General features: G+C 47.5%; 6 protein-coding genes across 9 annotated transcripts; 3 read left to right on the forward strand and 3 right to left on the reverse strand.

Moving 5' to 3' along the window:
* Nucleotides 1-393: 393 nt before the first annotated feature.
* LOC108122792 (uncharacterized) lies at nt 394-20,685 on the forward strand. Of its 2 annotated transcripts, XM_017237557.3 has the most exons (6): nt 394-735; nt 8,427-9,446; nt 10,584-10,705; nt 19,619-19,736; nt 19,797-19,928; nt 19,990-20,685. In XM_017237557.3, exons 2-6 carry the CDS (start codon nt 8,475-8,477, stop codon nt 20,473-20,475), a joined length of 1,830 nt encoding a protein of 609 aa, XP_017093046.2. In that variant the 5' UTR covers nt 394-735; nt 8,427-8,474; the 3' UTR covers nt 20,476-20,685. The 2 variants fall into 2 exon arrangements, with proteins under 2 accessions (XP_017093046.2, XP_043066073.1); XM_043210138.2 differs by having other exon boundaries at nt 19,619-19,928.
* On the reverse strand, nt 6,030-7,565 carry LOC108122795 (uncharacterized). 3 transcript variants are annotated; one of them, XM_070280042.1, is made up of 5 exons: nt 6,964-7,562; nt 6,637-6,894; nt 6,527-6,574; nt 6,265-6,430; nt 6,031-6,209 (listed from the first exon to the last, which is right to left on the reverse strand). In XM_070280042.1, exons 1-3 carry the CDS (start codon nt 7,286-7,288, stop codon nt 6,558-6,560), a joined length of 600 nt encoding a protein of 199 aa, XP_070136143.1. In that variant the 5' UTR covers nt 7,289-7,562; the 3' UTR covers nt 6,031-6,209; nt 6,265-6,430; nt 6,527-6,557. The 3 variants fall into 3 exon arrangements, with proteins under 3 accessions (XP_070136144.1, XP_070136143.1, XP_017093049.1); XM_070280043.1 differs by having other exon boundaries at nt 6,030-6,209; nt 6,265-6,574; nt 6,637-6,888; nt 6,964-7,565; XM_017237560.3 differs by having other exon boundaries at nt 6,034-6,209; nt 6,265-6,574; nt 6,964-7,561.
* On the forward strand, nt 10,952-14,898 carry S6kII (Ribosomal protein S6 kinase II). The gene is made up of 2 exons (XM_017237555.3): nt 10,952-13,459; nt 13,519-14,898. Exons 1-2 carry the CDS (start codon nt 11,335-11,337, stop codon nt 14,100-14,102), a joined length of 2,709 nt encoding a protein of 902 aa, XP_017093044.2. The 5' UTR covers nt 10,952-11,334; the 3' UTR covers nt 14,103-14,898.
* LOC108122791 (protein phosphatase 1H) lies at nt 16,507-19,414 on the reverse strand. The gene is made up of 3 exons (XM_017237556.3): nt 18,733-19,414; nt 17,186-18,675; nt 16,507-17,134 (listed from the first exon to the last, which is right to left on the reverse strand). Exons 1-3 carry the CDS (start codon nt 19,077-19,079, stop codon nt 17,034-17,036), a joined length of 1,938 nt encoding a protein of 645 aa, XP_017093045.2. The 5' UTR covers nt 19,080-19,414; the 3' UTR covers nt 16,507-17,033.
* Cluap1 (clusterin associated protein 1) lies at nt 20,647-23,043 on the reverse strand. The gene is made up of 5 exons (XM_070280764.1): nt 23,013-23,043; nt 22,525-22,698; nt 21,301-22,470; nt 20,950-21,243; nt 20,647-20,886 (listed from the first exon to the last, which is right to left on the reverse strand). The coding sequence occupies exons 2-5, from the start codon at nt 22,544-22,546 to the stop codon at nt 20,777-20,779; spliced, it is 1,596 nt and encodes a 531-aa protein (XP_070136865.1). The 5' UTR covers nt 22,547-22,698; nt 23,013-23,043; the 3' UTR covers nt 20,647-20,776.
* A 439-nt stretch (nt 23,044-23,482) lies between these two features.
* LOC108122723 (uncharacterized) lies at nt 23,483-24,349 on the forward strand. The gene has a single exon (XM_070278665.1). It carries the CDS (start codon nt 23,621-23,623, stop codon nt 24,230-24,232), a length of 612 nt encoding a protein of 203 aa, XP_070134766.1. The 5' UTR covers nt 23,483-23,620; the 3' UTR covers nt 24,233-24,349.
* The last annotated feature ends 3 nt before the right edge of the window (nt 24,350-24,352 follow it).

Here is a 24,352-nt window from a genome sequence, read left to right on the forward strand (position 1 = left end):
ACCTGAAAACACTTTCAATTATTTTCGCCCATCATGACGTCAGCAAATGTTCCAAATTGAAATTGAATGGCAGATTGAAGATGCTGCGCGGCGATTCGAAAGCTTGTTGTCTTGTTGTTGCCACCAATGGAGGCTGTGGCGGCTGTGGCGGCTGTGGCGGCTGTGGCGGCTGCTGTGCCTGCTGCACGCTCGTTTACGTTTGTTGTCGGCACTTCTTTAAACGCAGATTTACGCGAACAGGTTGTAAAGCAACAACAACACTGCCACTGGCATACCAAAAATGTAAAGCTCCGCTCCGCTCTGGCAGCTAGCTTTTTTTTGGGCAGCGCCGCTGGCAGCGGCAGCAACGGCAGCGGCAACATCAGCAGCAACTGTTAGTTGTATTCGAACGCGCTTTGGAGCAACACGTGCTGCTCTCGCCGCCCCCACCGCACGCTAACGGTAGCTCGTGGCTACTCCTCGGACTATATCCGATCTTCGATTTGTTTCCAAACACCTCACGCGGTTCGGCGGTGATCTCTTTTTTTTTGTATTTGTGTGTTCAAGTGAAATGGAATTTGGTGAATTTTAATTGCACGCAGCAAGCTGCCGGCTGCCGACAGTGGCAACATTTCATTCAACTCCAGATAAAGCAACCGCACCAGCAGCAGCACCAGCATCAACATCATTGGGAGAAAATAGCTGATAAATAGACAATAACATAAAACAAAGGCCGGGGACGCCACTTCAATTATCGTAAGTTTGCACCTTGCCGTGGCAGAAAGAGAAAAGCCGGGGAAAGATGGAGATTCGTGAAATTGCAAATGACATTATTAGGAGCACGTGCACTGACTCTCCAACTGAGGATAATTGTTAGATAATAATTATTATAAATAAAATATATATTTAAAGTCTCGAATAACAAAGGGGCAAGCCCACCTCTGAAACATTCATGACTCCTTCAACTTCAATTATAATCCCAGCCAATAGTGACTCATAGAACTCCCATAACCTCTCACAATTCCCATTGAAATTGGACCATTCAGCTCCTTGGCAATTGTTTTCTGCCGCTTTTTTTTCAACTGCAAACAAGAAAACAATTACACTCGCCTCGAATACATATATAAATAGACGAATTTATGGAGGTTAGACAGATAAAAAAAAAATGGTCAAAAAATGGAAAGTCTTCATAAGCAATTTTTACAAGATCGTTGGCTGCCGTTTAGCGAACAAAAAATTGACAACCACAACGAGCGGAAATTTGTTGGGTTTTTAACGACTTTGCCCTGAGACTTGAAGCACTTTATGTTCAGTGGAGTCCACAGGTCAAACCAGCCATTAGAATGCCTCAGTTTTGGGGGGGAAAACAAAATGCCCAAACTAGGGATTACGTAAACCAAATACAAGAAATATCTGCCGGGGCTATATAATTAAGTTCCACCTTGAAAACGAAAGAATTTTTGACAATGGCAGCCACGTTTTGAGGGGGCTTCGAGCTAGTAACCTCTTAGGGGGGGGTAGCAACTAGCAAGTAAATCATATTCATTTCAATTTCCTGATGTGCCGCCTCCTCCAATTGCATAATTGGACGCCCTCGGCACGCGTACCTGTGCGATAATTGCAGGAAATGCAGGTACACACCTCGCACCAAATATCGTTGCATGCGGCGAAAGTTTTCCTTGAAGTGCATAATGCATCATGTAAATAATAATAATAAATGCGAGGCGAAAACAAGAAAACTGCAAAGAGGCCAAAAAGTAAAGCCGCACCAGTGCTGCCCACTGGCTAATTGAAAGTGAAAGGGGGAACCAGACCCGAGACCTGAGGACCTGAAGTAGGCACAGGCATGTTAGAGATAAGATACCAGGTACCTCAAGTGTAGGAGGGTGTACGGGTACCGGGTATTGCATAGTCTGTCCACCAACTGGCTTGCTAAAATGGCCACAATTGATTCAAGTTTTGACCGCAAAATACGTTTCCCTCGCAGCCGGGCAAGTGTTCCGTTTTGAATTTATTTCGTTTCGACTCTTTTTGATTGCCCGGCCAGATTTGAACGTTCGAATGGCAATGTTTTCTGGCTTTTTTGTTCGTTTTTGCCTTGTCTATTTCATAAGATCGAGGCATAAATTGGCCAGTTAGCCCCTGCCCGGTTGCCACAACCCGGCTCTCAGCCGCGTGCACTGCAATCGCTTGGACTCTGATTCGTGGCAAGTGCGTAAGGCAATTTTCCACAGCCCCGGCCTCTGGTTTTCTGGCCAGCGTGCAATTATTTTCATATGAAGTCATTTCAAATGCTAATTCCAGCGACAACAGCCGCGCCAAACGGCGACGACCTTGCCTTGCCTCGCCTTGCCGCCTTAATTGTACCACGATCGGGATACAGAGGGGGTATCTGGGGGGCTGTGAGAGTGCAAATACTCGACGGCGAGTGCGTGCAACCAATGTTGTTCAAACTAGATTAGGCAGCACATATATCGCTATGTACACACGATCAGACATAGGTTTATGAACACATGCAGGCTGTTGGCTTGCCATTGCACTTGCCTGAGATAATAAACAATCGGCATCGGCATCGGCGGAAAATGGCTCTAAATATTTACCATCTAGGGTCAATCACTTGTAGGATGTGGTTTCAGAGAGACCATCGATGTGGATACTTTAATCAATGAATGCCACAGACTTGATCATCAACGATGATTGGATACAGACTTTCGGTTTCCTCCAACAAAAAATGTAATTACGACGAGAGCTGAATTTTGATTAATATACCCCAATAAAAAAAAAAGCCATCGAAAGCCACTGCGCAATTAGAAGACAGATTTTTGATTATCTGCGGAATATTTTTCACTTAAACCTTAATCAACAACAATAATAATGAGGCAGGCAGACAATTAATTGTCATTGGCGGCCCTGCCCATCACCAGGGCCTTGCGAGGCACCCAAAATAGACGCCGGATCGATCCGAAGGGGCCGAGGTGCGTTCCCATTGGCCAAAATTAACAGTCGGGTATTAAATTCCATAGGAAAACAAACAACAAGCAAGTACACTGCAGGCTGACCACAATTTTGAAGGCTACACAGACTCTTAACCCACTGTTGACCAACAACCGAGGCGCTATGAAAAGCCCCAACACAAAGCCATCGCTCTCAGACAAAGGTAAACAATGCAAAATTGTCATTTGGCTTCAGAGACTCGTAATCGTGTGACTTAAATACTTTGACATTTCAACCTCTGTCGGTCTGCATTCCGAATGCAGCTCATACATATGTGTATGTTGTCTACACACGTGCAGCCTCGCAGCTTTGCAACTTGCCACCATCATGATCATCATAATTATTCTCATTCCAATTCATTTTTTTCTGTCCAAATGCCTGCATAAAATTAACTCCACTCCAGGCCATGGCTGTCTATGATATAGACATGCCATCGAGATTTTAGGTGTGGGTACAGGGCGGTCTCCGGTCTCTGGCTGGAAGACCTCAAGCTGAGCGTCGGACCTGCATTCCAGGTTCTACAGAATCAGTTAGTTTAGCATAATGTATATTTTATTTGCTTTCCCGCCCAAGCCGCAGTCGAGTAGGGCCCTCGAAACGAAAGACTTAGGAAACGAACTTGCCGTTTTGTTGCCGCTCTTATTGGCAAATGGAGTGGCATTCGTCCGAAGAATTGTCAAGCGAATTGGTCACACCCCCGGGGCATTCCACAGCCGCCACCCCCGTTCCCGTTAGGAGGTGCACTTGCTTTATTTGCCTCCGGAGAGCACCCTAATGATGGTATTCTCGGTGGCAGTGGTATTCTTAACTGGCGCTGTCTTGCTCAGCTGCCTGGGATGATGATGATGCAACATTAGCCGCTACATCGGGCCAACTCAAGTGTTGCAAGTGCCAGTTGCTGCTGGTTATTGTTATTGTTATTGTTGCAGTGTCACATTTCACAGTTATTTGTTGGTGTTGTTGCACGTGCTCTTTTGATATTTTAATTTACTTTTGCCGCTCGTCTGTCACGGCAGGCGGTGTCTTAATTACCTCAGACGACGTCAACATGCATCACAGCTAATCATATAATATCTGCGATGCACTGAGCACATTCAGGGGTAGGTCTTCTCCCCCAGAATCGTTTAGTTTGCTGGTTTTTTCAACTGCAACATTTGCGTGGGTAGCAGGAAGGCCCAGCATGCTACTTGAACTGCCATCTCGTGTCTTAACTTTGTCTATATTCGTCAGTAAGTTAGTCAGTCATTCAGTTAGGCAGTCATTCAGTCAGCCACTCAATCAGTCAGTCAATGCTGTGGGAATTTTCACATACGTCTGTGGACTTTGTTGTACATTTTTTGGTTTATGCAGGTGTCTTTTCGGACGGATGATGCAATTAGTAGGCCACTTTGTGGGCCAGATTCTGTGGCAGAACTCCCTTCCTGATTTTCAAGTCAGGTGACAAATTGCTGAAGCGTTTTCCACGATTGTGCAATCGGAAAACTCGAAAAATCAGCTGCAGCTGCTGCTCCAAGTGGCTGCCACTTGCCACTTGATGTGGGCTTACGGCTCCCACTACCATGGCTTGGAAAACGAGCCGGAATATATCATGCCACCTTCTAGCCAAGCGGCTGTTTGCCTAAATGCATAAAATTGAAGCCAACGCTCATGAATCGCTCGCAACATTCCCCTTATACTCCGATCGAAACCATTTTGGCCAAGTTTCAGTTTCAATAACCGATTTGCCACGAATAATTAGCAAATCCCCATGGATTGCCCCATGAAGTGCCGCACTTACAAGGCACTCTCGAGAAACGGTTTCGAAAACAAATATTTTTCGGTTCGGAAACCAAAAGAGGCGGCTATAAAATGAGGAAATCCTCCTTCCAAGCAGCCCCTATTAAAAAATAGTTGGGCAAAAATTGGTGTACGCCAATCAATTGGCCTCCAAAATTATGGCCAGCATGGGACGCCAGCAAGTGAAAGTGTCGAGCCGCACACACGCAGCCCCAGCGGTATATGTATCTACGTCTGTATATATTTACGTACAGGTGAGGCTGCTGAGCTGACCGCTGAGATTGCTGCCAAACCGGTGCAATTTTGCTTTCAGGAAAACCTATCGACATGGCTCTTCCTTCCAAATCCATTTCCATTCAATACGCGCTACAATTAAGTGCTTTGTTCGAGAAAATTAAATTATACTTAATCTGAAATGTATCTTTCTGTGGTTTCTGTATCACATTCCAACTTGGATTTGCCCTTTAATTTCTGCCAAAAACAGTAAGCTTCGTTTAGGAAACCTGTTATTGAATTGTTTCTGTTTTTGCCGCCAAATGTTTCTTTTGTGTTTGCTTTTCCCCGGCCTTTAGTTTTCCTTTTTCTTTCATAGCCAGTGCGATTTATTGTCTTTGATTTTTAGTTTCACCCAACGTATTCCAGTGGAGGTTGGTTGGAGGCTCTCCCCGGATATATTTCGAACTCTATTAATCGAAGCTCGAAGGAATCTGTAAAAAAGAACTTTTGGTTTGTGGCAAGTGGCTTTCCCCTTTCGCTCAAGTTACTTTTCAGCTGGAGTTGCGGTTTTCTTGGTTTAGCGCTTGGGCGATTTTCGAGTGCAACACCAGCTGCATTTGGCGGCAGAGCTGGCTGGCTGAAAAAGCCAGAAAGACTTTGTATTCAGAAGCCAAATTTCCAAGCTCGAAGGGAGACACTATTGACAGGTCTGTCGTGGGAAAGGTGATGGGCCTTCGAAACTGGAAATCGAAAATGTAGATGTCCGGAGCCGGACAGGAGGGGCGTACTTCCCATGCTAATTGAAGAGTTTCGACCGCTCAAGTCGGCTCGTCGGCTCCCCGGCTCGTACCTGGCCAATTACGCCTTATGGCCGTAAAGGCGACAACAGTGAAAATGAAAAGTGCCACAAATGAGCAGCCGGACCTGGTCTGTGGAGATGGAGTAGAAAGCAGGCATCGAGGCACTGGCAAAATGTCAACAGAAAACCAGATAAATGCCACAACTGCCACAAAAAGATTCTTCATCTTTCCCCCCTCTCCACCGTTAGTAAAAAAATATATTTTTTTATGGTGCAGGCAGTAACGTTTATACATATATCAGACTTGTACAAAGGTATGAATGACAAATACAATTTATAGAAAACCCTGCATTCAATAGCTAGTGGCCTCTTCTTGAATCCTAATCTTGCTGTCCAACAGAATACTTCAAATTTTGGATATCACTTTGTCCTGCCAGCTATCCACCTGAGGGAAAGAGACTGGGTTAATAAAAATAAAAGAAAGGATACAAAATACTCACCATAATATGCTATGCTGCATTTACTTTATAATTTAGAAGGAATGTCCAAATAATGTGCTCTTTCTAGTAGGTTACTACTAAGTACTCCATGAGATACTTCTTGCGATGTTAAATACTTTTATAATTTCTAGAATGGTTTCCTAAATACTCGTACTATTGCTTGTAGGTTTCTACTAAGTACTTCATGAGATACTTCTTGCGATGTTAAATACTTTTATAATTTCTAGAATGGTTTCCTAAATACTCGTACTATTGCTTGTAGGTTAGTACTACTTCTATGATACACGATTTTACTAATTTTCCATAGCATCTAGATAAAAAGAATGGCTGGTTAGTGGAATACAAATTATATCACGTCCTTATAGCACTTGCCTTGGATTTGTTTCCTAGTTGCCGCTACCTTCTTGGGCTTCGATGTAGCCTTCTTCTTCGTGACTCCACCCTTGCTAGTTCCTGCCGGCTTGCGGGGCTTAGATGCCTTCTTTTTAGATCCCGAAGAGCAGCAAGCACAGGGCTCCCCAATATCCATATCTGTGCTTGAATCCAAGGAACGCCCCAAAACGGTTGTAAAACTCGGCACATTCTCGTCTACAGATTCATCAATAAATGACACGTCACGTACAGCTGCGGCTACAAATAATTAATTTATCGTTATTAAATTAACAATTAAATTAATTTATCGCAGGCCTATAGACTCACCTTTTTTAGCTGCCTTTTTAGCAGCTGCCTTCTTAGCAGCAGCCTTCGATAGTTTCTTAGCAACCGACTTTGGCTTCATCGCACGCGACCTCATGTAGGTTACGGCGAGCTTCTTATTGATCTTCAGAGAGGGTTTACCCTTCAATGCTTTCTTGGCCGATCCTGGGGTGGCCTTTTTGGTTTTCTTCCTTGGTGCACGGGTTTTACGGGTTTTACGGGTGGTGGTGGTGGTGGTGGTGGTGGTCTCGTTCGGCACGACGGGGGCCTCGGTACTGCTGTTGGCATTGGCTTTACCGCGACGAGAGAATACCCGGAATAAAAACATCGTAGAAAGGCACGAATTTTATTCCCAAAAAAAAATATTTGTGAAAAACCGACGCTCTAAATATTTAATTTTGTACGAAATTTTAATTTCGTCAAAATAATTAATATTTTGGAAAATTTATTATTTTAATCAATTTTTTTTATTCCAAATATTTATTTGACGAATATTTATTATTCCAAATATTTATTTTACGAATAAATATTATTTAAAATAAATATTTTTACTTAATATTTAAGAGCGAAGTAGATGTTTTCCGTTTCGAGTTTAGGATTTGAATGAACATTAGAAGCGGAATCTCCCAGTCGTCGATTTTTTTTGTTGAAAGTTGGATTCAATGGCCTACTGTTCTCAGGAAAAAAATCGACGACTAAGAAATTTTCATTCTCAATACTAGCCTGCTTTATCCACAGACTACACCGACCAAAGTGAAAAAAAAGACTTTAAATGAAAACCAATTTGCCACTTGCTGAAAGCAATTTTCCATATCAGATGCCATTTAAGTGGCTTACCTCTAAGCGATATCAGCCGCGTGGAGCCACAAAACAATGCCACCTCATGCCACTCCCCCAGTATTTGCCTTTTTTCCTTTTCAATTTAATTTTCAAGTGTTTTTTGCTTTCGATTTCAGCTTGGGTCTCAGTTAGAGTTTCGGTTTCGCATTTTGCTTAATTGCCAGCCAAGTGCGAACCGGTTCGGCTTAAAGAACAATGACAACCGGCCACCAAATGTCAAGGTGGATAATGCCAGCCATATATTCGCTCATATATAGATAATACTCGCATAAAGCTATAGCCGAAAATCTGACTTGGCCCACAGAACGTTGACAATTGTTGAAGGGTATTGCGGATGGATTGCCGATGGGGGACAGAATATTTGCCAACTGGGGGTTATTGTGGCAATTATGGAATAAATAATTATGGCTTATAAATAATAAAAAAGATCAATCAAGTGATTATTGGCTTGGACGAAAGGCTGGGCCGATAAACGAACAGATTCGAAAGTGTGAGCCAAACAAAAGACTTAGACAAAAAACTTGAAACTGCCCCGGAGGGTATTGGCTTTTAATTCCCTAATCTTTTAGATCCGTGGAATTTGTTACACTGAAAATAAAAAAATCCTTTTCTTTTTGACCTTGCAGCCCCTTGTCCATGATCCAGTGAAATCTGAACAGGAATCAGACCAGAAAATGACAGAGAACAGCAACCAGCAGCCGGCTAGTGGCGGAGGAGACTTCAATGGCCGCCACTCGGCCTCTCCGGCCAGGACGATCGACTCCCACGACTCCACCACTGGCAGCATGGACACCATTGTTGATCGCAGCCTGAACCGCGAGGAACTAAACCAAGCGGCCACCATTGAGCAGAGCACAAACACCACAAACACGGGATCGGAGAGCCTGACCAACTCTCAGATCGGAATGCTGCAGCGGGACCAGGAGCAGCGGAAGCAACTGCAGGAAGATCAGGAGCAGGCACGCCAGGATGCCCAAAGTCACATTTATTCGAGTCCCGTGTACGATGAGAAGCCGCCAGCCCTGAAGCTGCTCTCGGCCGCCCTGGACCTCGATGTGGAGGCGGCCAAGGTTAAGAGCCAAGAGGACGAGGCGCAGAAGCCCAAGATAATCTCCCATCAGGAGTTCAAGCAGCAGCTAGAGGAGGCAATGGCCTCCAGAATGCCAGGCAGCCAGGTGACAAAGGCCGGCTCTAAGAGCGCCGCCAACACTTTGGACTCCAGAATCAGCCGCAAGCAGCGCTGTCCTCCGGAGTTCATCAAATACAAGGAGGGCAGCGAGGCCAGCTCTTCCTCGATATCCGGTCGGAACAACCGCAAGCGAAAGGCCAGCAACGAATGCTGCTCCGCCTTTCCTCTTCAGATCGTCTTGGGCACTTTGCAGCTGGTCTTGGCCGTCTCTTTAGTGGCCCTCGGATCACTGCTGATTGTCCGGGACGCGGCTCTCTCGATGGCCGGATGCGGCATCTGGACAGGATTAATAGCCGCTGTCACAGGGTCCCTCGGCGTAGTGAGCATGCGAAAAACTCAGACCGCCTTTCTGGCTCTCAGCTTGGTGTGCATTGCCAGCAGTACCTTGGCCCTGGCCATTTCCGGAGTGGGCCTCTCCAGGGATCTCAACCGAATGGCAGAGCAGAAGGGTGAACAGGTAAGGGAACTTTTGTTTTTAAAAATTGTTGATATACATATGATGAATTCCAAAATCGTTTAGGGTATGAATGAAACAAAATTGTCCAATTAGTATTTAACCTCTGCAAGGGGTGGCCTCCGCGTGGCCTCCGTTGCTTTACCACGCAGATCCCCATTTTTGAAGGGAGCCCCCTAGAAAAATTGGAAAAAATCGGATCGAAAATTTTGTTTCTAGCTTTTGATGCAGATTTACTCAAAATAGATCTAGAAATCGTTTAAGGTACTCCGCTTGAGAATCGGATCAAAATTGTCCAAGATATAGCCTCCGAAAGGGGTCAAAGTTGGTCTTCCTAGGCAGATGCCCATTTTTGAAGGGATCCCCCTAGAAAAATTTGAAAAAATGGGCTCGAAAATTTTGTTTCTAGCTTTTGATGCAGATTTACTCAGAATGGATCTAGAAATCGTTTAAGGTACTCCGCTTGAGAATCGGATCAAAATTGTCCAAGATATAGCCTCCGCAAGGGGTCAAAGTCGGTCTTCCTAGGCAGATGCCCATTTTTGAAGGGAGCCCCCTAGAAAAATTTGAAAAAATGGGATCGAAAATTTTGTTTCTAGCTTTTGATGCAGATTTACTCAAAATAGATCTAGAAATCGTTTAAGGTACTCCGCTTGAGAATCGGATCAAAATTGTCCAAGATATAGCCTCCGCAAGGGGTCAAAGTTGGTCTTCCTAGGCAGATGCCCATTTTTGAAGGGATCCCCCTAGAAAAATTTGAAAAAATCGGATCGAAAATTTTGTGTCTAGGTTTTGATGCAGATTTACTCAGAATAGATCTAGAAATCGTTTAAGGTACTCCGCTTGAGAATCGGATCAAAATTGTCCAAGATATAGCCTCCGAAAGGGGTCAAAGTTGGTCTTCCTAGGCAGATGCCCATTTTTGAAGGGATCCCCCTAGAAAAATTTGAAAAAATGGGATCGAAAATTGTTGGTCTGGGTTTTGATGCAGATTTACTCAGAATGGATCTAGAAATCGTTTAAGGTACTTTGAGTAAGAATTGGATCAGAAGTGTTTAAGATATAGCCTTTTCAAGGCCTAACTCATTGTTAGCCAGGAAAAAAGAAAACTCTTAATGCGTATTCATTTTTTTTCCACAGTTTGACCTGATGAACACCAACAGCGAGGTCTCGGCAGCCTGTGGATTAATTTTTGCTCTTTTCTTGCACTTTGTGGTCAGCATTGTGTCGGTTTATCGATGCGCCCTTCAAATTTGCACAAAGTGAGTAATGCAATGCGATTTATCTTTTTTACTCTATAATAAGTGCGGGAAAATGAATAAGGACCTCTGGTTACTAGACATATAAGCATATGGTACATGTTGCCGTACGTGTTTTAAAGTGAACATGAATAAAGTGAAAATAAATTTAAATTTGCGATAGACCGCGCTCCGATTACCCGCGAAACTGTCGAAGGCGTTGCCACGCTTTGGCTTAAGAGTAAAAATCGAAAATCGATTTTTCTTGGAAAAATCGAAACCCTTGCGCCACCTGGGCACTCTGGATATAAAATAGGAAAAATATTAGATCAACAATTGTATTGTTTAATATGTAAATAATAGTGATAAGAAGACAGCTGTGCAGAAATTGGACTGGCGCGAATCGTTTATAAAAGACAGACCTTGGCAAGAGAAGTGCAGCAAACGGATCCTAAATTCCAGAAGGGAAGCAACAGCGCAGCAGCAGCGCAGTCGACGCCTACGCGCGCCGCAAAGTAGCAGCGGAAGTAATAAAAAACAGAAAAAAGTGGGTGAAAAGTAAAAGAGAAAGCGGATACGAAGCAGGAGGAAAGTGCGGAGGCGCAGACGGAGCGGAAGCAGCGGGAGAGCGGAGGGGAATAAGCACGAAAGTCATGCCGCTGGCGGACTCGCAAAAGGATCTCCGCCAGCAGCAGCAAACCCCGCAGCAGCAGCTGAACAGCAACAACAATAATGCAGCCCAGCAGCAGCAGCTGGCGGGGCAGAATCAATCCACAATGGGCTCCATGGGCTTGCAGCTGCGCCAGCGCATGCAGATCACCTCGTCCGGATGCAGTAGTCTGGCGGTCACGCCCATGGAGCACACACCCACCGAGGAGGACGAGGAGAGCGGGAGGGCGGTGACCACGGTGACGTCATCGCAGCGGAGACAGCAACAGGTACAGCAATCGGCCCTGCAGGCTGCGTTGGAGCAGCACCACATCTCCCCGGCCATTGGAACGGAGGAAACCCACCTGCAGTCGAGCAGAGAGAAGGCTTCAGGAAAGAAACTCTGCCCGCCCCCAGAACTAATGGAACTCAGTGACTCCGAGTCCGGTGGCGGGCAGGGAGGGGCTGTCGGCGGAGATGTCCTTGAGCTGAACGAGAACGAGTTCGAGCTGAAGGAGGTTATCAAGGAGGGGCACGACAAGGCCGATCCTTCGCAGTTCGAGCTACTCCGGGTACTGGGAGAAGGCAGCTTTGGCAAGGTGTTCCTGGTCCGAAAAATAATCGGCAAGGACGCTGGAACTCTCTACGCGATGAAGGTCCTCAAGAAGGCCACCCTCAAGGTCAAGGACCGCGTGAGAAGCACCAATGAACGCAAAATCCTGGCCGACGTTGGACATGCCTTCATCGTGCGCCTCCACTACGCCTTCCAAACACCGGGAAAGCTCTACCTGATCCTGGACTTCCTGCGCGGCGGTGACCTCTTTACTCGGCTGTCCAAGGAGGTGATGTTCACCGAGGAGGACGTCAAGTTCTATCTGGCGGAACTGGCTTTGGCCCTGAATCACCTGCACACGCTGGGAATAATCTACAGAGACCTGAAGCCGGAGAACATACTTCTGGACGAACATGGGCACATAGCGCTCACAGACTTCGGGCTATCCAAGCAACCCCTGGACGGCTCGAAGACCTACAGCTTCTGTGGTACCGTCGAGTACATGGCGCCGGAGATAGTGAACCGGAAGGGGCACGACTTTGCCGCCGACTGGTGGTCCTTCGGCGTCCTAATGTACGAGATGCTGACGGGCAATCTGCCCTTCCACGGACAAACTCGCCAGGAGACTATGAACCAGATACTGAGGAGTAAGCTGGGTATGCCGGAGAATCTGTCCCCCGAGGCGCAGTCGCTGCTGCGGGCGCTGTTCAAGCGGAATCCCCAAAACCGACTGGGAGCCGGAGCCCAGGGCATACTGGACATCAAGGCGCACTGCTTCTTCGCCACCATCGACTGGGTGAGATTGGAGCGGAAGCAGGTGCGTCCGCCATTCATACCGGCGGTCAGCCGCGACGATGCCTTCTACTTCGATGTGGAGTATACCTCGAAATCGCCACGCGATTCGCCCGGTGGTCCCATATCCGCATCTGCGCACGAGATCTTCAGAGGCTTTAGTTTCGTGGCCCCAGTTCTGCTGGAAGCCCAGTGCTCGAATGCCGCTTCCAACAGCTGCTCCACCAGCGCCAGTCCGCTGCACATTGCTGCTGCTCCCATTCCAGCCGTGTCAACGGTGGCTCCTTCTATGGCTTCCCGCAGTTTACCCGGAGTCTTGCCGGGTAACTTCCATGCAGAGTACAATCTGCTCCAGGAGCTCGGCCGCGGCACCTTCTCCGTTTGCCGCCTCTGCGAGCACCGCGCCTCGAAAAAGCACTATGCCGTCAAGGTTATCGAAAAGGCGGCAGTGGCCGCCGCCTCCACGTCCGCCGATTGCTGGGAGGAGGTGGAGATTATGCTGAGATACGGAAACCATCCCAACATTGTGACGCTGTACTCCGTGTACGAGGATGCCGGCTCGGCCTACCTTGTGATGGAGCTGCTGAAGGGCGGAGAGCTGCTGGATCGCATCCTGGCCGTGGGCCAGATGTGCGAGAGCGAGGCGAGTGCCGTGCTCCGGACCATAGCCTCGGCGGTGGCCTATCTGCACGAGCACGGCGTGGTGCATCGGGATCTGAAGCCCTCGAACATGATATACGCCAGCATGCGACAAACACCGGAGACCCTGAAGCTCTGCGATTTGGGTGAGTGGCTTAGGGTTTGGGGGAGACTCGCACGATTAATACCAAGCGTAACTTTTCAGGCTTTGCTAAGCAGCTCCGGGCGGACAACGGCCTCCTGATGACGCCCTGTTACACGGCCAACTTTGTGGCGCCGGAGGTGCTGAAGCGGCAGGGCTACGACCTGGCCTGCGACATCTGGTCCCTGGGCGTGCTGCTCTACATAATGCTCTCTGGGAGAACGCCGTTTGCCAGCACTCCGAACGACTCGCCCGATGTGATCCTCAAGCGGATCGGTTCCGGGCACATCGACTTCACCAGCAGTCGATGGGCTCTGGTCAGCACGCCGGCCAAGGATCTGCTGCGCCAGATGCTGCACATCGTGCCGGAGAATCGCCCGACGGCGGCCAATATCCTGGAGCACACGTGGCTGCGCGAACAGTTCGCCAGCGGAGTCCAGCTCACGGAGTACGCTGTGGCGCCCGGATCGCAGCTGTCGATTGGAGCGCAGCAGCAGCAGCAGAACCACATCTCGATGGCACTGCGCGGAGCAGTGGACGCCACATTCCGGGCTATCGCCATACCGCAGGCCGCCAACGTGGGACCCGTGGAGCTGTCGATGCTGGCCAAGCGGCGGGCCAAGGACCGGGCCCAGCTGCACTCCTAATCGTGGGCCGCAGCATCCTGGTGCTTAAGGCGCCAGGCCAAAAGGCAGCTAATCCGGATAGTTTTCCGACTCTATAGTATTCTAATCCACTGCTGTGCCGCGTTTCCCCGCCGGTTCGTGAAACAGAACGGAGGCAGAGGCGGAGGCGGCAGATATGGCAACGGACATGGACAGCCCCTTGGAAGGAATTCCCGCCAGCGCTGTCGCAGCGCCAAGCTGCGGGTAGTCTAGACCTGGCCCGGAATCCGTTCCCGAGGCAATTGTCCGGGTCCTTCCAGTATTTTGACAACAGGTGTTAATTATTTATTTTATACGAAACACAAAAAACATACCAAGATGCCAAGCCCAAGCGCCAAGTTCGTAGGTCGAGTTGGCGTGTATTTATATCCTATATATATATATATATATACATATATATCATCTAATGCTATTTATATAGAGCCTCCTGGGAGGCAGGATGCAGTGCCGAGCAGGATGTGCCGATTGCAGAGTATATTCCGCACTAGAATACAAAACTAATACCTACCGTCACCTTCACGCACAGTTTCAATGAAGATGAGCGCATATTTTTAATTAAACTAATCGTAGATAAATTTTTCAACATCACCGTGTTATTGTTGTTTAACTAATTATTTAAAAATGAAACAAAAAACCCAAAAAAAAAAAATTACATTCTTTACAACAACCACAAAAAAAAAAGGCAAAACCAAAACATTTTATATTAAAACTATTACAATTTTTATCGCCAATCTATGGAAAAAAAAGACCGCAAATAAAAAAAAAATGTATAACGTAACTCGAGATTGTAAAGAAATAATACGCTTCTGAAGAAAATGAATGTAAGAATGTAAGAGTTCCCGCTAATTCTTCTTGGAATGTCAATTTAGCACAAAAACTAATCGAGCGACTAAACTAGTAACACTATGTACATAGCAGGGTATTGGCTGGCAGTGCGTTTCAAAAGCGTAAGACGGCCAAAGATCCCTGATCGCACCCTGTTCGTACCATACACTCTTGAAACGCACTGTCCTGGAGCACACAGTTGTGAATAGAAAATTGGTTTCCCACTTCGCGTTCGCCAATGTCTTCCAACTGAAGTTGTATCGTTCGAACGGCCTACATTATATATAGTATATATTGTAGCTAAGGAGTGCAATTAGGAAAGCTTACTACGCACATATTCAAATATTTGAGAATAACGTTCAGAAAATAAGATTTTTGAAACCTTAACCTTGTAACCCGCTTCCCAATTCCCAGTTCCCAGACACACTAGATGGAAAATTGTCTGTTTTCAGAGATCCAATTTGAAAATTTTTGAAAAAATTGTTGGGCTTATGGTGTGCATGGGTGTCCTGAATGAGTGTGTGTGTGTGTGTGCTGTGCACATGTGTGGGTGTGTGTGAGTGTGCTATAAGATAATGCGCTGTGCCACTACTGAACTTACTGCTAAAACAAACAATAATTGCATATATAATAGTACTATATACACCACATAGAAAATGTTAGTTAAACTTGCAAATTTTTAAAAACCATGATATAAGAAGAGAGGAGGGAGGATGAGAGAGGAGCGGAGCGGATGTTGCGATCAGACGACTATATTATGTATATCCGACATTAGCTAGCTAAAGAGTAGTTACGAGACCACTCACTTGGCCGCCAAAAGTCATATCTGTGGGTGCTGGGTTTTGCCAGATTTTGTACTAAGCGAGTGAGTGCCATAAACTGAAAAAAAAGAATAACAAATAATAACGATTTAAAAAAAGACGGTTTGTTGAAAACTAAATGCTGTGCACACACAAAACTTTGACCGACAGTCCACAAACACGGAGAGCATGTCTTCTAAGCAACCAAATATTTGAACTCTGATTTCCGAGCATCTCCTCCGCCAGAGTCCCAGCCCGGACCTGGTCGATGAAGCTCCTATGAACTCGTAAAGTCGCCAACAAACCCCAGTAAATGGATGCTACATACATATATTTTCTTAGTAGATTTTTACAGCTTCCAGAACTATATATGTATATACATAGGGTCAATGAAATGATGCGAATATTTAACAACAAAATGAAACCTTAATAAGAACAATTTTAATGTAATCGAAATCGATTCCAAAATTATTGTAAAGTTGATTCACAAAGCAAACAAAATAAATAAAATTGAAAAGCCCGAAACCGTGTTCTCATTGTAAACTATCGTGCTCCTATAATCTGGCCAGCGGTTATCGCATTATCTGTGGTGATCCAATAAGCCCAAAGCAAATGAATCACTTTGTCCGGGCCTTATCGTCCGGCAGATAGTGCTATCACCACCGAGCGATAGGCGTACGAGCACTACTAACTTCCCAGGGGTTCAGAAATAGTGACGCATATGCAGCGTTTTTAAATTCTAGACCTAGATAGACCACTAATTTTCAGTTAACAATAATTGTTTTCACTTTATTTAGTTTAAGGTTTAAGGGTATTTTGCAACTTAAGCTACTTAATAATTTCTGGTTTTGTTTTTAATTTCTAGCATAGGTTTGATTTGTGGTAATTGAAAGTGTGCTCCTGCCTCGGGCTTTGTTCATCTTAATGGGCTTTGACTCAGGGTTTATGTTTGGGTTTATCGTCTCAAGTCGTTCGCACTACATCCAGCTTGTTAAGGTATTGGTTTGGATCAAAAATAAATATACTTATTCGTAGCAAGTTAAGTGGATTCTGCTCCCTAGCTCCGGCTGTCTGTACATAAGTTAGTTATGTATAAACTCGAATGTCTTGAGTGGAGTGTAAAAATATATAGATGTTCCCGTCCGCATCTCCTCCGTGTCCGTGTCTGTGCCACGTGGGCTTTGCCTTGCAGCGAGTCCATCTGCGGCTTGCAGACGACCTTGAACTATATTGTATTGCTGTGTGTGTGTGTCTGTGGTGTATATAAATTTGTTGCAGGCAGCACGTCCTAGTGCTTGCCCTTGCCTTTGCGACCCTTTGCCTGATGCTGCCGCGGAGTCGTCGCATCCCTGTTCGATTCGTTATCCTTTTCCTGCTCAGCGGCCGGGGCTGCAAAACTTAGATGTTAGAAATGCTTTATAGAGCTTTTGGTAGACTTACTTTCTGAGGATGCAGTGGCAGTGTCCTCTAATTGCACTCGTTCCAGCGACGGCGCCAGTTCCTCCTCGGGCTCAGGCGCTTTCTCCAGTTTCTCCACACTCTTCTTGGGCTGCGGCGACTTCTTTGGTGTGGTCTTGGCCACTTCATGGACCACCACCTCACCCTCCTCCTCCTCCTCGACCACGTGCGCCTCCTCGGTGATGACACCGTTCAGGACATTGACAGCCTCCTGGGCCATGTTGGCCTGCGCCTGGCGACGCTTCGCCTCGAGATCCCGCTTGTAGTTCTGCGTCCACTCCACATGCTCCTTGTAATACTGGCCAACCGGGATGACAATCACGGATATATCATCGACTGTGGCAGCCGCCTTGCTGTCTGCCAGTCGCCAATGTCCAGAGTCGTTAATTTTCCCGCGGGCTCTGGCCACCAGCTCCTGGGCGACCATTGTGTAACGATGCTTTTCCGTCGGATACTTCGACAGCGTTTGGAAGACTGTCCTGGCGACGGCATCGTTTTCCGAGACATCCCACAGGCCATCGGTGGCCATCACAAGTACACCGTAGTCCCCGTCACGGTTGTCCTCGTCCGGGATGCACACCACTTGGGTCAGGTCGCGCTGCCGCACATCCGGATGGGGTGTGAGGAACGGTTTGATTTGAATGCCCGTGTTGATCGCAAGAAGTTCATGGTCGCCGAAGCCTCGGGTAACCCCCAGGGTGCCCAGAAGCCGGCTCCTCTTTCCCTCGCCATTCACAACTGGAATGCAGAGATCGTCGCGGGTCAGCGTCTTGTACGTCCAACCCCGCATGGTGCCCTGCCGGCAGAGGATGCGCTGGCCCATATCCTTTATGTGCGGCCGCTTGGCGTACTCCATGGCCACGTACTGGTTGCCCATGAGGTGTGGCTTAAGTCTGGCCACGTTCAGCAGCCGTTCTCGCTCTGTTTCGGGAGTGTGGTCCGCGCTAAACGGCACTGGATAGCAGTTGGCTTCTAGCGGATCGGGTACTATGCCCGCCTCTGCTTCCTGTTCCTTTTGGTTCTTCTTCAGTGTAGCCTTGCGTTGACAGAGCACGGCGCGAGAGTCTCCAGCGTTCGCCACGTACATTTTTCCATCAATAAATAGGGAAACACAAGCGGTGCACCCGCCGGCGTCCCTATATCGGTCACTGTCCTGCGCTATTAGCGAATCCATGTTGAAGAACGCACTCTCCAACGCTCCGACGATCAGCTCGTCCTTGGTGACCCTTCGCTGGAAGTAAATGGGATGCGGAAACGTAGGATTCAGCTTTCCGCCTTCGGCACCTCCTGCGGGGGACTCCGAGTCGCGCGGAAGCAGTAGCTCCAGGCAGTCGACCAACTTCTCGTGTAGGATGTGATGAAACTGGTGGCTAGCAGCCAAGGCAGCTCCATAGCCAGCATGACCATCGAATATGCCAAAGTATGTGTATGGGAGATCCGGATGCTTGTGTTCCGGATCGGAGAGGACTTGTCTGCAAGATGGAATACCATTATACCATTGAAAGCTATTCAGGTCTGTAATGACTCACCGGCAGAAGGCACCCTGGTCCTCGTTCCACTCTGATTTTCCGGAGTTCACGCACTCCGCGTAGCCCGTGCCCCAGGGCAGAAGGTTTATGTCCCTGGGCACAATAATGGGCCGAACATTGTGATCCGCCGAGGCGCGCAGCTCGTCCGGAGTCAACAGCTGCAGAAAAGGCGGCCTGGCATACGGAAACTTGTCCGGCATCTGCTGCCCTCCGCCGAATCTGGAACGCCCTCCATGCGAATTGTGGTGGCCGCCGCCAGAACTGCCGCTCCGTTCTCCGGTGCCCGGCAGCGGCGGCAGATCCGGCACAATGGCCGATATGAAGCGCTCCTTGAAGTTGCTAAACATTTTAATACCTTTGTTTAGAGGGAGCTAGCCCCCTCCCTTTCGCACTAGCTTATCCTTATCCTATCGACAGGCGCCTTCTCGCTCCCACTCCCACTGACGTGGCGAGCTGGTGTTTTGCTTGTATCTTCCGCTGTTTCGTCCGCTCCGTGATTTCGATCGATTCCCGGCAGATACGCCGTGAGACTGGATACGGAAGGCCTGAGGCTTCGCGATCGGATTGGCCAATGATGCAATGGTTGCCCCGAAGCACGCAGATTTCACTGTTTTGCCTGTTTGCAGAAGGGGGGTGTCGAAAATATATATTCATATCGAAATATCAATATTTTCTCTCACAACAGACATATCGCCAACATATCGTAATATTTTTCGGGTATTTCGGATTTGGTCACACTCGAGCAGTTTATATCGATATTTTTCATTTAAAAATACCAATACATACGATGTACTGCTTGCAAATATACTAAACTGGGCGGGTATTTCAATTTAAAAAAAAAACGGCTAAATCTCGAGCTTAACAATTTCCGTATTTTTATTTAAAGATCGGAACACAGCGAACTTCGGGACGTTATTATTAAGTCCAATTCCACCGGAATACCTTTGGACCAGCAGAAAGTGGATCAGTACATCAAGGCAGTTTCTCTCAACGGTAGCGAGAAGGTACGATATTCTTTTCTGCAGCCATGGATTTTCTTTTACGAAGCTTTTTTTTACCAAAAGGTAAACTCTGAAAAGTTGGCCGCCATGTGGATGTACGCCACCCAAATGGGGAGCTACCCACCTTCTTCGGTTCGCAAACTGACGCCTCCTTCTCGACCCATCATGCTGATTCCCTCGACAGCGGGCAGTGGGGTAAGTGGACTAGAATCTCCCGGTGGACAATCCATTTAATCTGCTAACTCTCCATTTTCAGATGGCGCCGCCACCACCCACTCGCCTACCGCCGCCACCGCCCGGCACCGGAGCGGGATTACTGCTGCCAGTTCCCCCACTGCCACCGCAATACCGCGGAATGACTCTGCCCGCCTACATGCGTCCGCCTCCCATCCCGGGCTCCGTCCTTTATGCCCATCCCGCCAGCCTGAGCGGCACATATCGCACCCACAAGAGCACCAAGTCGGCGGAGATCAATGGGCAAAGACGACGCCGGCGGGCGGGAAAGTCGGATGCCAATCGTCGCCAGCGTCGCAAATCGGAGGCGGATGTCCTAGATGGTGCACCCAACTTCCAGTACACGGGTCTGGATCGAGCCATAGCCGATAGCTTTCTGGCCCGGCAAGAGCAATCCCAGGCGGGCAGTCACATCGATTATTCGTCCTCCGCATCGTCGGACTTGTACGGCGGCCAGCAGCGCGCCTCTTCCAAAACGAAGATTGTCTGTCGGGATGTCGTGATGTAGGAGGCCCCCATAAAGCATGACAACCGGAGCTACATCCTCACTTTTGTACATAACTTTCCACTGGCCAGAGCCCTGGCTAGACACAAAGAAAATATTCTTTTTTTTAGAACTATCGCTAACTCTGTCTCTGATCCTTCTCCATATGCGTATTAACGTTAAGTCAGTTATCAATATGAATCGAAAATGTTATATTAAACATATATATGTGTATATGCTATACATTCAAAGAAAATGTTCATTCTTTCATAGTTGGGACCCAAAAAAAAGACCGTAGAAAATAAGTCCGCCCGAGTGTAAATCCTTAAAAGTCCTCATCGCTGTGGTGCTCCGTTTTGTTCGCTGTTTTCGGACGCAGCGGCAGTTCTCCGGTTAATTTCGAAATGCTGATGTCATCGATAGAGTTCAGGTCAACTAGATTGAAGGTGGAGAAGGAATTAATACCGCTAAAACTACACATAATGCTGGGGTCCTCACAATCATCGTCCCCTGCACCCAGGGCCATGCCTGTCATCCCGCTGATGCCACTGATGCCGCTGATTCCGCTCAGCCCGCTCATGCCCATGATTTCGCCCACATCCAGCTCGCTGTCCGAGCTGCCGAAGCTGCTGTCATCGTCCCGGGAATCCAGCATACTGCTACCAGGACCGTTGCGTCCATTACGGGTGGCGCCGCTCGCTCCAGCACCTTCTCCTGGTTCTCCAGCAGTCGTTGCTCCAGCTCTTCCTCGCCGGGTGCCTCTATCGCCTCTGCCTCCTTCGGCGCCAACTCCTGGGGGGAAATATAAGCTTTGAGATTAGTTCCAACATAACCCAAACCAACACCTACCTCCTGTGGCCCCTTTCCGGCTCCTTCCAGTGGTGGGCCTCATCCTGGAGGTGGCCGTTCCTGGTCTCTTACTCTGTCCAGGGTTTAAGCCATTCTGCTGCAGTAGCTTGTCCTCATCGCGTATGTCCGGTATCTCGGAGTCCAAACCGAAAACACTGCGGCCATTTACAACCATTTCGAGGCCCGGGTTCGACATGCCTTCGCCAGCATCCTCGCCGTCGTCATCATCGTCCAGGTCGTCGTCGTCGTCATCGTCCTCGATGAGGCCTTCCGGGATAAAGGGCATGGAACTTTCGGCTGCCTTTTGCAAAACCGGAGAGGCAATGGGCGTGGCCCTTTTGGTGCGGGCCTCCAGCTGGAATCGCAGCGCATCACGGACGTGAAGGCGAAGAAAATACCGCTGGAACAGCTGCTGCAGCTCCTTTTCGCAGTCCTCGAACTCCGCCATGTGAGCAGGACGGATTCGATGCAGTGCCTCCAGTCTCTGGCGAGTCCTCTCCAACTCAGCTTTCCGGCGCTGTAGCTTAGATCCCAGGGCATTCAACTCCACTCGCGTGGCTTCCAGTTGGGCTTTGCTGGACTGTAACTTGAGTTGATTCGATTGAATGGCATTCTTCAGAGTTCGCTCCACGGTCAGGAGCTCCAAAGGACGCTGAGCCTGGGCCGTCCTGGCCTCCTTGTTGAGCAGCTCCTTGGAGAGCAGATCATAGAGTGCAGCTCCCCGCTGGGTCAAGTCCGTGGCTAGTTCCCTAGCCTTACGCAGATCCTCCATTTTGTCGCCTATATCCACGGGGTTAAGGCTCCGGTACTGATCCATTTGCTCCTCATCCTCGTGATTAGTCTCCGTTTGGCCTCCAGGAGTTGTCAGAAGTCGGGTTATCTTTTGCAGCTCAGCGGCAGTAACCGAGGCTGCAGCGTAAAGTTTTCGGGGGTTTAAGCGAATGGCCGCCTTGGTGACGAAAAACTCGGTGGCGGAACGCACTAGCAACACCCTCTGCTCCTCGGATTCCACGCCGCCGGGTAGAGAGGAACCGGGTTCCATTAGACCAGCCAGCCATTGCAGCAGTTCGGCCACGATGTGGAAGCTGGCCAGACTGCCATGGGGACTAGCCAACGCCTGAAGTGGGAAAACCCGTGGGAACCCCAACAGCTTCAGCTGCTCGCCGAGATCTACCCAATACAAATAATTAAATTATTTTAATGAAGACGATTGGAGCAACTTACCTCGCACATCCTTGAACGACATTCCAGTTTCTGTTCCTGTTCCGCTTCACCTGGTTTAGCTGCGCCGGCTGCGATGGCCTATGGCATTTTCCATGCCAACATTTGTTGTGGCCATTTTCGACCGTGTTTGGGCCACTAGTGCCCAATTTAAAGGTTGCCAGGCAACGCACAACACTGAACCAAAATCAATAAGTTTCCAAATTAGTAAAAATTATTTAAAAATGAAAAAATATATTAAATATGGAAGTATTTAATAAAAAAAATTATAGAGGCAGCTAAATCAGGCGCTAATTGAAATAGTTTAAACGTACTTTTTCAAATAAAAATACATTTTAAACTATCTCCAGGCTAAAATGCTTTTCAATGAGCTCTTGAATATAAAATATCGCTGTTAAATATGCAGCTATTTTCTGTTAATTTACATTTCAGATAAGTAACGGCCATCGCTTTGAGAATCAAAAAACGCCCAAAATTCATGTAACTAGCACCTGAAGTACCAGGCGAACAGGAACCGGAAGTAGGTGGATGCAGGAACTTTTTTTCAGTGTGCCCCTCTAAGACCAAAAACTGCAACAAAAGAAACGGCAATGAGGCGTTATTCGGGATTTTCTACATTGGTCGATTGGCATCGACTGTTACAAAAGCCCGCCATAATTAACCTCCAAACTCGACCGCCTAATGTTCTCTGTTCTTCTGCTGGAATGCTGGATACTAGCATTTTCAAGCGATTTGGTGCTTCTTTGATGCATTTTGGCCAACTTCTTGAGGTGGTAGGTGTTATTTTCTTATATTTATTAATCTTAAAAAAAAGTCTTAATCTTCTTAAAGTTAGGCATCAATTAAATACATTTTTGGTTTCATTTTTATGTTGTTCGCAGTTTGAAACACTAACTCCTCTAAAATTCATGATCGTTAATGTTTAAATATAAATTCCTGGAAATATTTTTAGGTATTTAAGGAGGCCTGCCAGTTTCAGTTGAACAGCTTGAATTCTGTTCACTTTTTCACTTTACCTGCCATTCAAACTACGAAGTAAGCTCCAGATAAAATTCAAAAAAAATTTCTAATTCTGCAAGAAAAAAATCATCCATAAGTTATGGGCCCACGTAAGCGTGTCTCCAGAATTGGCTCACGCCTTGTGGCGGCGGATAAGGAAAATTTGACCAGCGTCGCTACCCAAACTGACATTGTTGGGGAAATGCCGGGCGGCCCGGCCAAGCGTATGAAGATGACCCCGACATCCAAGCAGCACTCCCCATTGCCAATTTCCGACAACATATCGAACGGCATCAACAAGATGTGCCAAACCGAGGAGCCGGGCTCCACAGATAGAATGGGTGGGAGGGTTATTAAGGCACGCGGCGGTTTTATTGACCAAATCGACCATCTGAAAACGCTTATGGTGCAACGCCGAGCTGAGGCCATTGATTTGGACCGGCAGCGCTTAGCCACGATGATCAAGGCAGTTAACTCTGATCCGCCGCCGTGCTGGCAAGCGGCATCCAAGATTTGGATCGAGATAGACAAGCTGGAGAAGCGCATTAAGCGATACGATGCCAACGAGGCGCTAAAGAATGGAAACAATAAGAATGAGACCCCAGGATCTTCAGGATCTTCAGGATCTTCAGGATCTTCAGGATCTTCAGGATCTTCAGCTATCAAGGAGAATAGCTCTCTAGGATCCTCAGGATCTGAACCAACTGCCTAAAGCTCTACCTCTGTATTTGATTTATACTTAAGTTATCTGTAATAATCAATACTTTACGCTAATTAACTACCTTAAAATGTTAAAGAGATGCATTAAAGATGATATATCATACAATATAAA

The sequence above is a fragment of the Drosophila bipectinata genome, chromosome XL, assembly GCF_030179905.1.
Source record: "Drosophila bipectinata strain 14024-0381.07 chromosome XL, DbipHiC1v2, whole genome shotgun sequence".
NCBI classification, from domain to species: Eukaryota; Metazoa; Arthropoda; class Insecta; order Diptera; family Drosophilidae; genus Drosophila; species Drosophila bipectinata.

Coding starts and splice junctions, on each gene's coding strand:
- Cluap1 (XM_070280764.1), bottom strand. CDS start 22,546: ATGTCGTTCAAGGATGTGCGAG. Junction 22,471..22,524: donor GTCGTTCAAGGATGTGCGAG/GTAAGTTGCTCC, acceptor TGTATTGGGTAG/ATCTCGGCGAGCAGCTGAAG. Junction 20,887..20,949: donor GGGTGCAGGGGACGATGATT/GTGAGGACCCCA, acceptor CCTTCAATCTAG/TTGACCTGAACTCTATCGAT.
- LOC108122792 (XM_043210138.2), top strand. CDS start 8,475: ATGACAGAGAACAGCAACCAGCAGCCGGCTAGTGGCGGAGGAGACTTC. Junction 9,447..10,583: donor CAGAGCAGAAGGGTGAACAG/GTAAGGGAACTT, acceptor TTTTTTCCACAG/TTTGACCTGATGAACACCAA. Junction 19,929..19,989: donor CCTCGACAGCGGGCAGTGGG/GTAAGTGGACTA, acceptor CTCCATTTTCAG/ATGGCGCCGCCACCACCCAC.
- LOC108122795 (XM_070280042.1), bottom strand. CDS start 7,288: ATGTTTTTATTCCGGGTATTCTCTCGTCGCGGTAAAGCCAATGCCAAC. Junction 6,895..6,963: donor TAAAAAGGCAGCTAAAAAAG/GTGAGTCTATAG, acceptor AATTATTTGTAG/CCGCAGCTGTACGTGACGTG.
- LOC108122723 (XM_070278665.1), top strand. CDS start 23,621: ATGGGCCCACGTAAGCGTGTCTCCAGAATTGGCTCACGCCTTGTGGCG.
- S6kII (XM_017237555.3), top strand. CDS start 11,335: ATGCCGCTGGCGGACTCGCAAAAGGATCTCCGCCAGCAGCAGCAAACC. Junction 13,460..13,518: donor CCTGAAGCTCTGCGATTTGG/GTGAGTGGCTTA, acceptor GTAACTTTTCAG/GCTTTGCTAAGCAGCTCCGG.
- LOC108122791 (XM_017237556.3), bottom strand. CDS start 19,079: ATGTTTAGCAACTTCAAGGAGCGCTTCATATCGGCCATTGTGCCGGAT. Junction 18,676..18,732: donor GACCAGGGTGCCTTCTGCCG/GTGAGTCATTAC, acceptor TCCATCTTGCAG/ACAAGTCCTCTCCGATCCGG. Junction 17,135..17,185: donor TGCCACTGCATCCTCAGAAA/GTAAGTCTACCA, acceptor TAAGTTTTGCAG/CCCCGGCCGCTGAGCAGGAA.